The sequence below is a fragment of the Hippichthys cyanospilos genome, chromosome 2, assembly GCF_059441005.1.
Source record: "Hippichthys cyanospilos isolate Australia breed blue-spotted pipefish chromosome 2, RoL_Hcya_1.0, whole genome shotgun sequence".
NCBI lineage: Eukaryota > Metazoa > Chordata > Actinopteri > Syngnathiformes > Syngnathidae > Hippichthys > Hippichthys cyanospilos.
Genome location: NC_142370.1, coordinates 12,360,376 through 12,374,084, shown reverse-complemented (window position 1 = coordinate 12,374,084; position 13,709 = coordinate 12,360,376). Strand labels below are relative to the sequence as shown.

The following is a 13,709-nucleotide window of genomic DNA, read 5'->3' as shown; positions in this document are numbered from 1 at the left end:
AAAAATCAGGTAACAATCAGCCAGAAAGTAGGAAGCAAAAATGAAATGCTTCGGAAGATCGAGAAGAGGAACAAAAAAAACAAAAAAACCCAACTGAAATACTGAAGCTAAACAAACAAATCCTCAAAGTAAAAAGCAGATTTTTCTACCAAAATGGTCTAATTTGTATCAGTGGTTGCAATATTACTAAGCTAATGACGGATGCTACATGTAAGTTCACTCTCATACTTTAATTCATTTTATTGTGACATTTGTTTATATCTGTGGTTGGTTTTTGCTCATGTCTTGTTTGTCTTACTTTGTCCTTTTAATTACGCAATTTTGGAACTCCAAATATTCCTGTTGGGATCTATAGGTTGTTAGAATTGTGAGTTCCAGGTACCCAACAGAGGTCAAATGAGCATTGATAATACTTGATTTTTGTCCTTTGGCATGGGTCACTGATATCAGTAGCTTTCATGAAAGCTGGAAATGTGGTATTGGTAGATTTGCATTCCTATATTTTACTATTAACTCATTGAGTACCAATAACAGCTATGGACGTTGAAGGGCTGGCGTTTACTGGGCTGGCAGTGTATAGGTAAAAGCGAAATTTCTTAACTAGGCCGATAACCAATTTTACAGACAATGAAGTTTGACCGCCCCAAAAACAAATCAATATTTTGGTTGTTTTTTTTTTTGTTTTTTTTTGTTTTTTTCGGTATGTAGTGAGATAGACGAGGGAAGAAACAGCGTGAGTGAATGCCAGGGACTTCTTTTATACAAACCCGCATGCAAATGACCATTCATCGCTTCCAACAAATCTAACAGGTTCATTTTTCCTCAACAATAATTCCATGTATTTTGACAGGCCTACTGGTATCGCTTAACGAAACAACACTTCTGCCAAATGCTTTTAACACTCTTGCACTTCAGCCAGCCTGCAATGTTCCAATTTGAGAAACTCATAGGGGCTTTCCTTAGAATATGAATTAGCACCACTATTTGGTAACAGAATGTGAACCGCCAGCTGAAGTTTCGCTCTCAGTCACAGCTAACCCTAACACTAGAGATGGGCAGATAAGTAGACTTTGACTTTTTTTTTACTTTTCTTTTTCAGCCTCTCTTGTGCAACCTCATATATATATATATATATATATATATATATATATATATATATATATATATATATATATATATATATATATATATATATATATATATAATGTGTGTGTGTGTGTGTGTGTGTGTGCACTCAATAACATGCGGTCGATTGAAAGGATCCTTTTGAAGCTAGCGCATCTTAACATGGTAGCAGTGATAGTTCAGCCGTAATGGCTTGGCCTCAGTGGTGAAATCTTAACTGACTCCTTAGAGGTTTCCATCAAAAGGCGACTCGTCTAGAAGCATCAATAATTCAAGGACATTTAATTCACCTTGAAAGGGGTCCCCGTGGAGCTTGAAGAAGCAACCCGAGAGCGTGTGCCCTCGACATTTTTATTTGTATTCTTGCCTCATTAAAAGATCAAGCGTAGCAGGGTCGCATGTAGGATTTGTAGTATTGGAGCCGCTTAGCCTCCTATTACCATGTCAAACATACAGGATCTTAATCGTGACACATTTTTGGTCAAATGGCGACTAGGGACACCCCTCACATACACATGTTTGACGTTTAAACGAGAAATGGCTTTTCCCCTTATAGGCCACCGTGTCTAAGCGGGGCTAATATCGCTTCCCAAAAATGCTTCTTGTTTTGGGTCTGTACTCTAGCAATTCACTGCTGTTGTATACAAGCAACAATGGTGTCATTATCTATTGCACATAAATCTAAGTATAACCATTAACCGTGTATCCTTGAATATGTGTCATGCAGTTTTTTGTTATATTGTTAAGTTCCTGTTCATTTGAACATGTCATTCAAAAAGAAACAAATCATACATTTTACAGGCAATGAGCAATGGTGGGCAATAGGTGAGCAATGCAAGGAAGTCAAAGAATTGACCCGAATGTAACTCTCACTACTTTACACAAAACCTAGCCACAGTTTCTTTAAAAAAATAATAAAATCATAAAATACATAGTGCATCATAAACATTGGCGTGGTAATTATGTCACTCATTTGACTACTAATAAGACAAACACATATGACATGGACTAAAGGCTCATTAATTGTGACACAAAATCCATTCTTTGAAGCAAAAAAAAAAAAAAGAGGTTTTCTTGAAGCGATATATTTACTGTTGACTCCTGCTGTTCGCAGGGAATACTGCCGGTATCAAGCTTTGAAAACTCACATACAATATATATATATATATATATATATATATATATATATATATATATATATATATATATATATATATATAAATATATTTAAATGCATTGGGAGGAAACCAATACTCTTTTATTCATTATAACTTTTAAATTAATGTGCTGATGAATTAGTAATCAGTATCTTTTTTTTTTTTTTTTGCCAAGAATGCTCACCGGCCTAAAACATTTCGTATCGGCTGCATCCTGCTTCTTAAAAACTACATTTTTATTTTGCACTGCTTAAAACGGTGTTATAAGTATCCCTTTAAAGACTGTATTGTAACAGAGACAAGCAGATAACATGGATAAATGCTTATGGATTAAATTACCAAGGTTACAAGTACTGAACAAAAACCGTGTCAAGTTCCGATTGGGAAAAACTGTTAAAATGAGTTCTCATCGGAGCGATTGATCTTGTGATGGTGTTGACATAATAAGATCGCTAAGCAACCATAGCCACTCTGCTGTTCTAATAGGTCTTCATGCTCTGATGGGATTTTTTTTCAGGCAGATAAGGATCACATGTGCTCATATGTTTCACCAGTTTTCCACCACATTGCGTCAAGATGAGACAAGAAAAAAAAAACTGGATGCAGCTGCAAATCATACGCTCTTTAGAGCTGTCACCCAATTTCTCCGCTGTTTTGTTGCTTCGGTTTTACATGAAAAAAATGCGTGCATGACAAGGAGTTACGCTGCCGGCCGCAGTCGTTTTATTTAGTCCACCGCATGGGTCGTTTGTGACGTGCCCTGGTGAGTCTAATTGTTTGTGTTTCTCTTTCTTTCTGCAGCGGAATACCCGGGAAGAAATGCGGGACCATTATCTTGTCGGCTGAGGAGTTGGGTAACTGCAGAGTAAGTTTTCTGTTAAGAACATCAAAAGCAGATATGTTGTATTATGCATCGGAACGCACAGCTGACGAGTTGTTCCTCAGACGTGTGTCTGCCAGTTTTTACATTTTTACAAGAAAAACTGTATTCAACAGTATTATACTGTACAAAAAAAGATACCATTTGCTGTGTAGGTACATATATTTGGTATATGTATGATATATAACCTGAAACATGGGAGGCACAATATATATGCACTTATGCAAAATTGCGCATTAAGGACTGATATGTCCTGGTGATCGATGAAATAGTTCTTCTCAAATAGTTGGGAGGGCCCCCCAAGGCAGCACGAGGCAATTCCGGTAAGGGTGCGGATGATCAAAGGGAAAAGGCGTTGTTTTTGCCATGTCAAATGTAATTGCAATAAAATAAGACTGCCTTTTTTTTTTCAGACATTTTGATGCGCCTGATTTTTTTTTTTGTTCAGTTTTAGACTAATCTGTAACCTGTACAAACACTAAAAAAAAAAGTAGTTAAGAGTTGTTGAAAGCTGAGTGATACTGAATGTTTTTGGTGTTCTTATATCACTTTTATAGATAATCTTATTTATAGTCAGCGCGGCAAATATGTGTGTGTGTGTGTGTGGGGGGGGGGGGGGGGGGCAGGAAAGCTTTTATCTTTCCTTGGGAGGAGGGGATTAATAAACACACAGCTCGGCATTTTCCTGTTAACTTTTTCAAACACCAGTTGAACTTTTGTGGTGTGTCTGGCCATCTTTCAAGTGTGAAATTTGAAAATACATTTTTGTAAGCTGACTTTTTCTTAATTATATCAGTAAGCAAGCCCATTTCAATTAAGTCCCTGTGACCTGAGACAGTGAACAATTTGCATACCACTGTCCCCATAACAAGCTTCCTCACTTGGTAATGAAGTGCAGCCTCCTCCTCCGGGAACTACACAACTGAGGCTTTTTTTTTTTCTTTTGATTTTACATTCGGAGGTAGTTGCATCATCTTTGTTCTAAAGTCATAGCTTTATGGTGGTGGATGAGCAGTGACTCATATTCATGAGTGAGAGCCCCGCCCCCAACATACTGCATTCCAAGTGATTGTTAGTTTGGCTGGCCTCGGAGTATGTCAGATATTTTTTAATGAAATGATTAAACATTATTCCTGATGTTAATTATAAACACAGGCCTACTTTGAAAGAAACGCTCCCCTGTGGACGTTGTCTGTTGATTCCATCGTATCTGTTAATAACGTATAGTTTGCTGTTTTGCCTATTGGCTCAATAAGGATGGTAAACAGTCCTATTAAGTGCTGCCTGTGAAGCCAAGGGAAGACTTAACGCTCACAACTCGTTTCCCTCTCGGCCATAAAGTTGGCGGCGAAGCCGCATGCATTTCCTCCATGAATGTTTAATGATATAAAAGCAAGAAAGCATCAAATGATTCGATACTTGCTAAATTTATGTTCAACACGAGAGAAAAGCAACTGTTGTTGTCTTTTGCCACTATTCAATGTTGTTTTCATTTTAATTTGATCTTCACAACCACTCTACCTAATATTTATTTTGTCTACAGTGGTACCTTACAAGCAACCCACCTTACAAATTGTTCTAAATACGAGCCACCATTTAGATAGAGCTGGGCAAGTAAATCATATTAAAAAAAAAAAAAAAAAAAAAAAAAGATCAAGAATGAATGAATGAATCAAATTATATAACTGCGGTTTTGGGTTATTTGCTAGATGTGTGGTTTACTAAAATGTGTTTACAAATTTACTAACTAATAAAAGTGTACAGTTTTATAAATATCTGGTGTTTCAGTGTTTCGAGTCCTTTAATTGCCTAAACATTTTTTTTCCGAAATGACCCTTGTTTTATTGATGCTGCCATTTTGGGAATGGAGGTGACTTCAGGCAACAGGGCCATTCCTTGCCATAGATATGCCAAATCTGTTGTCATTGGTAACATGGACTATTCTGATAAAAGTCAAGAAGAAGAAGAATAGGGCTGTTGTCATTTTGAGCTAAACATAAAATAAACAACCAGACAACTTTGCCGAGTAATGCGTGCCCTAACTTAATGCTAAAATGTGATGGAAATCGCCACTGACTTGTTATGAGTTAGCATCAATGGTTATGGTCTTATAATGGATATTTGAACACAAATGGTAAAGCAACACATGTAGGCCGACAATGTTGCGACGCACACAGGAATATAATCTTTGTCCTCTACGAAATATGACTAACTTTAAAGCATCTTAATGTGTCACTGAAAATATCGGTTTCTCTTCTCCTGTAATATGAAGCTAGACCCCTTAAAAGGAGCCGCACAATTAATTGAAGTGAAGCATTAAATTCGGTTACACAAACGGTTTAATTTTTTTTTCTATTTTATTTATTTATTTTATGACACTTTTTTTTTTTTATAATCCACTGGTATAGATGGCTAGTTTCCATACTTAAAAACAAGATAGAAAGTTGAAAAGGAATAATTTGTAAGATGCATATTTTGAAGTATAGAATCAAATATTGTTGAAATGATGTCAATGTGTTCATGAGGTAATCGTAGTTTGTGGTATGTTTGTTGGTTAAATTATATATAGGCAATTAACAACTTTTTCTGGACGTGTTGTGAAACTCAGGTCAGGTTGTCAGCTTGTCAAAGGGGGTGTGTGTGGCTTTCGGGAACATTTAGCAGGGGTTTTACTGGATGATTCAAGCCCGTGCCAAAGTGATTTAATCACTGACGAAATCACTGGTAAATTCTTTTCCACTCTCCCGGGAGAGTTAATTCATCCACTTAGCCACAATTTCCAGAATGTCCACCTGAGGCAGCGACGAAATGGCTAATTGACTTGGTTCACTGCTAATATTTCCTATTTTAGTGCTGACTATTAACACACACTCCATCTAACATCCGCCCTAACACTCAGGCGGGTTCCTAACGGATGCAAATAAGGAAAAAAAATGCGACACAGCAATAAAAGCACAAAGGAATCTTTTTCTTCCGCTTATTTCATTTTAATACCTTACTCCTTTGTTTTACTCTCTCTAAATCCATATATGTTTATTCAATGTAATGTATGTTACTTGTACACTTTCCACTGCTAAATATATACAAATAAAATACATTTGCCAAATTGACGTCTCAATTTCGAATTAAATATGAGTTTCATGGTATCGACATTTCTGACTAGGAAGTAAACCGTATCTTCTCACCCCCACTTCTCACGCCTCCTTTTTGTCATTCAACGCCGCTGTTACAGCCCCTTTAAAATCCTAATTAATTTATGTGCTTGTTTTAACTTAATTGTACTTATACTGAACCTCAAACACACTAGAAATAGTCTTTTTGTCAAGTACAAGTTTTAAAAACAGATAAAGGAGTAACCACGAACCTAAATCACAGGTACTTCAAGGCGGGTGCTTCAGTCATTCGATTGTCTAAAAACGCTAGAAAGCTAAAATAAGGACTGGACTGAACACAGGAACCAAATGCAATTTTTCTGGCCGGTATTGTTATTTCAGTGTGATATGCCCTATTTTTTTCAAATCAACCTTCAGTGCAATAATCTGAAAAAATATGAAACGAATCGTAATTATAGTCATACTATTGTGTGAATCTCAAATTTGTACTTTATGGTATGAAATGCTACAGACAACTGCTGATATTTAATATACTTTTGACCATGAGCTTTTTGTCATGGGTGCCGCCAGGCTAAATTGTTAAAGTACCTGTCATCTTATATTATGTCTTCTAGAGACGTATTAATTGTGATGCAAATTTAATGTTCATAGGTGGATGCTCTCTGACCCAATGTGGATCCAGCCATACTTCTGGGGAAAGTCTATTGTACACCTAAGCTCTTATTGTCTTTTGTTCCTAACGCTGCATTACACATCTATTGCACAAGGATTTATTCATGATTAACATATGTGAAGTCTGTGCTGCTTAGTTAAATTAGCTTAGCATCTAGCGCTGGCCTGCAGAAGCAAAGTCAATTACTTCCAGAGTATCGGTGATAGAGTGATACAATGCATTTTTTATTTTATTTTATATATAAACTAGTTTGAAGCTAGTTAGTTTGACCTTTCCTCAGTAGTATGCAAGTGATTCACAATGAGTGCTTGGGGTGGGTGTGCACATTGTTTAAATGTGATTTGAGGAGTCTGCCAGGAAGCTTTCAGCTTTGAATGAAGGAAGCCAAATAGCTTAAACAAATAGCTCTAAAGGAAGCTGCATTTGCACACCTTATAACCACCACCAAAAGTGACGTTTGTGGTACTTTTATGTTTATGGAGGTCAAGGCTACCTAATTGTGTTCAAACATCACTAACATGAAATGCAGAGATGGGTACTTAGTCAGTACTGAAAGACTGTCCTTCAGTGCGAATGACAGAAATGCTAAAAAAAAAAAAAAAACGTAGAATTTAAAATGTCAGAATTGCAATTGTCATCCTTCATTGGAATCAGCAGGATAGACATTATGTCAGATGTCCGTCATAGGTCCATCAGCCCGCCATGCTCCTTTTTGCTTACTGAAGTATAATTCAACTGACTTGAATTTTTACTTCCCATATTGCTGCATCTTTATAGTACACACGGCAATCAGCCTGCACTGCAGTTAATTTGACAATCCTCACTTTACAGTTCAGTTCAGTGTATAAACTAGGTTGGTTTAATTCACTTCTTATCATTCACAACAATAACACAGCTCACTTTACAGGGGATGTATTTGTAGTTGTTCCCTTTTTTAGTCCTGGTTTCAGGTTTCTTGCTAATAAGAGCATTCTGGGAATGCAGAATAAATTTGCATTCTTTCTCCGATTGGCTCTTGGCCAGGAAATGCAAGATAGTATATACATCAGCACTACTTTGTTTTACTTTTAGTGTATGTGACAGATGAACTTTAGACAAATTTAGACAAATGAAACTGTCTTCTATATTTGTAGGGCAGGCAGTTATAAATGACAGCCCACATCCACATATCACATATCATGTAAAGCATGATAATGCCAACCAGCGGATATGATTGTTAATTTCACCCTTGTTCCCCGCATCTCTCAAATGTGGGGATAATCAACATGATGGTGTATTATAGCCTAGGGTTAAACCCCTTAGCTGGCATTATTTTCATTTTACACTTATATTATTGTGTTGAGTTTCAATTGCAGTGTAACTGCAGAACCACAGACACGATGTTATCTTTAAGTGTAAGTACTAAAACAGAAAACGAATTAGTGTGAGTGAAGACAGAAGTAGTTCAGCACCTGACGAATGACGGACCAGAAAAAAGAAAGTCAAATGTGGCGCTCAGATGGTGGCACAATGTTGGTAAAAAATAGACCGACGGACTGACAGACCGACGAATACAATTTCATCTGGCTTGAAAAATGATGGACGCCGACAGAAAGGGGGCGGGGCTCTATCAAATGTTGAATGTCGGACCAGCAAAAAAAAAAATGTAAGTTGCCACCTTTAATGAAACTCCTCCTTTAAATGCTACTTGTCAACTAAACCCGAACAGGACAATACTCAAATATGAGATGTTTTGTCGAAAAAGCTCTAAAATGCCATAATGGAGAACATGTATTTTTGCAAATGACTCCACAACTTGACTGTGACACCAAGTGGGAGACAAAAAGGCAAATTGTGTGTGCTGGGTGATGTAGAATCTGATAGTGCCCGCAATGACAGGAATTGGAGGGGGGGGAGCACACCATAGAGGCTGATTTGTTTTACCACCACTGACTATTTTAATCAGCTCTTCACCATTTTCAACACCCCCGTCGTGATGATTGGAAACATAAAATATATGATTGGAAACAACACTCACGACGCAGAGGGGCTTTATTAGATGTCATCAAATTAGATCGCCACCCCCCCTCCCCTTTTTTAAGACGGAACACTTTTTCTGTGCAACAAGGGAGTTTGTAGTACTCCATCTGTGGTCGTTTGCATTATGATTTTCATAATGGTTGCTCGTAATGTGATGGATGTTTATTTTCTGTAATGCGGTAGCGTAATAAATTTAACACAAAAAATAGTAATATTGTAGTCATTACAAACGAGAGTAACACAATGCATTACAATGCATTTTTAGCCTGAAAATTGTGTTTTTTATTTCCCCCAAATTTGCCAAAAACACAGCGAGATCGGTGGAGAAAAGTCAGGGGCAGAATATTTACTTCCTATTCTTAGTATCTACTACAGCCGAGATGAATGCGGCAGCAGCTGACAACAGGACAATAGACAATATGTACACAAGATTGACATACACCAGACACATGTTAATCAGTCAATATCATCCATACCTTGTGGAATTGTTGCCAAAACGTTCCATCTTCATTTTGTCACAATAACAAAATCTCCTAATTACGTGTGGGAAAATGCGTTCTGGTCCAATGAACCAAATTTAAACTTTTTTGTCCATCATTTTAAAAGGTTTGTATGGGGTCAAACACAACAGTGACACAACAGTTGATAGCAGCATCTTGCATTGGGAATGTTTTTCATCAGCTAGAACTTCATTAAAGAGGAGGTAAAAAGGAGCACAACATCTTCAGGCTTCTGCTCCAAAGCATAGAAACATCTGAAAAAGCCTACTTGAACATTTTCATTAATTTGCAGTTATCCGAGACTCTTGAATCGCTGGCATGAACATGTTGACTCCTATTTAATAATGAAGAGTGTGAGTTCATTCCGACACACAGCCACAACTGTTATGTCATTTTTATTTTTTTATTTTTCACCGCTCATTTTGTGATTTGTACCAGTTACTATTGACCTTGGTCTCATTTGGGCTTGTCAGAAAATCCTTCAGAAACAGTCTGCGATATTGCTTTTGTCTACTGTATGACTAGACATCTGGGCTTTCTCATATGCTTTCTTTAACCTTTCCACCACGTAGCCTCATTAGTATACAATGGTTGATAACATGACCACCATCTGATAGCAAGAGCAATATCAGGCCATGTTCATTGTCCTGCAAACGCTTGCCTTCATTGAAATGATGCCTAAATGAGTATAATTATGGTAATGCTAGCCTTCCTAGTGTATCATTAGCTGCACTTACATTCTCTGTGCAAGCATCATGTAAGGGGGACGCTTCCATGCACAAAAGTTCTCATCCGTTATCCTGCGTCTGTGATCAACAGTTTTTATTTGATAGCCTTCGCCCTGCACTCTATTGTAATTTAAGATGCAATAGTTTTATTGTCATGTGCATAGTAAGACTACACAATTCAATTTTTTTTCTGATCCCTTCCTTGAGCAGACAAACATTCCACACAATAGATCAAATAATAAAGTAGGCAATAAAAAAAAAGTGATGGGGCAATCGGGGCAGTGATAATCAAGCATTAATACAGAAGCAGATTCATGTTCTGAACATATTATGGAGTAGATGGAGTGGAAGAAACTATCTACTGTTCATATGAGTATGATATATGATATAGATGAAATATTATGTAGTTAGCAGCATTCATGCACTGTGCACGGTTTGTAAGGTGCATGTGCGGTAAAGTGACTGGTGATGAGGTAGATTAGTGCATAAGGGAATCCTTCAGAATCCTGATGGCCTGTGGGTAGAAGTTATTTTTCCAGCCTTGCAGTCCTGGCCCTTAGGCTCATAGCATCTGCCTGATGGCAATAGTTCAAACAGGTTGTGTTGTGGGTGAGTGTTGTCCCTGATGAGGTTGTGTGTCCTCCGCAGGACCCTGGTATGATAAATTTCCTGCAGTGAGAGAAGCTGTGAGCTGTGAGGTCTTGATCACACACTGGAGAGACTTCCTGTCTTGTGCTGCACAGTTGTCGTACCAGACTGTGATGGAGGCTTCATGTTCAGCAAAGTGCACTGTTGCATTTGTTTTGCACTGCGCTGTAGCCCACCGTGAAAGTCACTGCCATCGAATAATTTGCATCCGAAACAAAATACAGTTCCTTTGGAAGGGCAATAAAGAATCGATTCTCTCCTTTTAGTTTTGCCATTTGGACATACCAAATTGTCCTGAGGTGTGATTGGGTGCGTGAATGGTTGTTCGTCTCTGTGTGCCCTGCAATTGGCTCGCAACCAGTTCTGGGTGTCCCCCACTTACTGCGCACAGCCAGCTGGGATAGGCACCAGCACGCCTGCGATCTTTGTGAGGATTAGCGGCTATGGAAAATGCCAGTGTGTCAGGTGGCTCAGTCAACCTCCCAAAAGCCAACCTCCACTTCTGAGAAGCAAAGTGAGGCGCGATCGGCCTTGCCTGCAACTTTATTTGGGCTGGAGCTAGTTGAGCGTTACCTTGCTTGTTGTTCACGTCCCATGCCTGCTGCGAATGGGCCTGGAGAAGATTCAGTGACTTTGAAATATCTTGTCAGTTTTGGAATCTTGCTGAACAGTTGTCTTCTCCTTTTTCTTTCTCCTGCTCTACGTTCCTCTTTTGAGCTCTGCTATTTTTTTTTTTGTACGAGGTCTTGCCAGTGCCACTGTGGGAACGTGAGTGACATGAGTGCTGACACCTGATTGGCAATCAGGTGCTTCATTTTTTTTTTCTTACTTTATGGGCCAATCAAGGCCAATCAAATTTTCCACAAAAAATTGGATTGGCCTCCAACAGTCTGACCAATCAGAGGGCCCCTCCACACATGGAGCTGTACCTAGGGAAGCCTGTGCATTAATCCGCGCCTGCCCACAATGACAATTACATTACTTTACACTTTAGTTTGAAGGCCACTGTCCAAACGGTCCTTTTGGGCTCCGTTTGGTTTGAATCACTTGACCATTAGGGAGCATTAAAAATTCAAATACAAAGACGTAAGCAACTCGGTAAGCTGCAGTAACATTAGCTGTTAGGAGGATAATAAATGTAGCATAAATCATATATGCATCTTTGCATCAGGTGAAAAGCTCATAAATTACCATTTAGTGATTTGTTTTTTCCTTTCAAAATGTATACAAGTGGTCACTCTTCTCTGGTCAATTATTGACCGGTCTTAATTGTCGAATGTCGTTTGCTAACTTACACATTGCCATTCTAATGGTCGAACAAACTTGCCATTCTGGAGTCTCCTAAAAATTGTTCATTTTTAACATACTGTATAAGGATTCTGCCCAACGCCAGCAATATGTTCTATTGTCTGTCTACAATGACACGATGACCTGATATCCTTGGGCGCTACTGTTTTCTGCATCTAAAGGATTACGCTACAATGCAGTTTTGCGCCAACAAGCTTGACAAGAAGGACTTCTTCGGCAAGTCGGACCCTTTCATGGTCTTCTACAGGAGCAACGAGGACGGCACGTAAGTTTTGCGAATAGCATAAAGCTAAATCCATAGACTACTCTAGAAAAGAGTCCGGTGGCGCCGGTGTATGATTGTAATCCCTTTTGATCTCTCATTTTCAGGTTCACCATCTGTCACAAGACCGAAGTGGTGAAGAATACGCTGAACCCCGTGTGGCAGCCCTTCTCCATCCCCGTGCGGGCGCTTTGCAATGGAGATTATGACAGGTAGGATACTGCAACATCATTTATAAACTGTGTCTCTCAAACATGGAATTTGAAAACATTGCAGTCTGACAGGTCTGAATCCTACCTGGAAACATGTAATCTAATCACCCCCACCTCCCACCCCTTTACACTTACGTGACACAGATTGCATTTGTGCCACAAGGGAGCTAAAGAACTGAAATCCAGTTTGAGTAAGTGACCTCACAAGTTGTAAATAGACCGCTACTGCTTCATATCTTAATTCATTTTTACTTTTTGGAGGACGAGGGAGCCCCGAAGCAGCACGGATGCAAAATAAGAGTATAGAATTTGGTTAGGCTTGAGGTTTGGCAATCATTTCTCATGGTTAACCATGTTTAGGGTTAGCGGCTAAGAAATGTATTCTGTGAATGGATGTCCACGCAAGTAAAGTCGTACAAATGTATATGTGTGTGTGTTAAGGCTTGGACTCACGCCCCAGATCAGCAAACAACCCTTAGCCACTAAATTCACTCAGAGAACATTTGCCAAAAAACATCGGATGAAGAATCCGATTAGAATTATTATTGAAAATGGGGGGCACGTCATCATGTTGTATAAACCGCTTTGCTGTAACAACTGCCATTGGCAGCACCAAGGATGGTTTTTTTTAGGAAACCTTTAAGTCCATCCATGTTGCCCATGTGATGCTAGCTAACCAGCGTTAACCGAACAAAAGAGGGTTCCTTCAGTCAGACTTTAAAAACTTTTTTGTGCTAGCACGGTATGAGGTCAAAGGCAAGTAATGACAAAGGTGGTGCCACGCTGCCATGTGGAATTTATTGACTGATTACATCCAGTGGCCCACTTTCATAAAAAGCTCATTAGCCAATTAAAATGTGCACTGGCACTTAATCCCCGATGACAATTTGTTATGATACATTTAGGTCAAATGGGAAAAGTCCGATTCAGCGTGTTTTTCCAACAGTCAGTTTGCTACTCGTTCCAAGCCAGCAATTATTCGTTCCTCTCTGCTGTCTGCAGTTCTGTGTGTGTATGTGTCTGATGATATGTAGAAGAGGTCCAGCTTTGGCCCCTTTCACATGCTGGGTGTCACTGAAGACGT

The 13,709-nt window shown here is 38.7% G+C and overlaps 1 protein-coding gene across 2 annotated transcripts in view; it reads left to right on the top strand.

Annotated features, from left to right (window-relative positions):
* cpne5a (copine Va) overlaps positions 1 to 13,709 on the top strand; it is a 95,180-nt gene that overhangs the window by 40,204 nt on the left and 41,267 nt on the right. For both annotated transcript variants that reach the window (XM_088407822.1, XM_088407821.1), the window contains 3 exons: positions 3,084 to 3,147; positions 12,313 to 12,416; positions 12,521 to 12,625. In XM_088407822.1, coding sequence (XP_088263948.1) covers positions 3,084 to 3,147; positions 12,313 to 12,416; positions 12,521 to 12,625 — 273 coding nt within the window. The remainder of the gene's footprint in view (positions 1 to 3,083; positions 3,148 to 12,312; positions 12,417 to 12,520; positions 12,626 to 13,709) is intronic.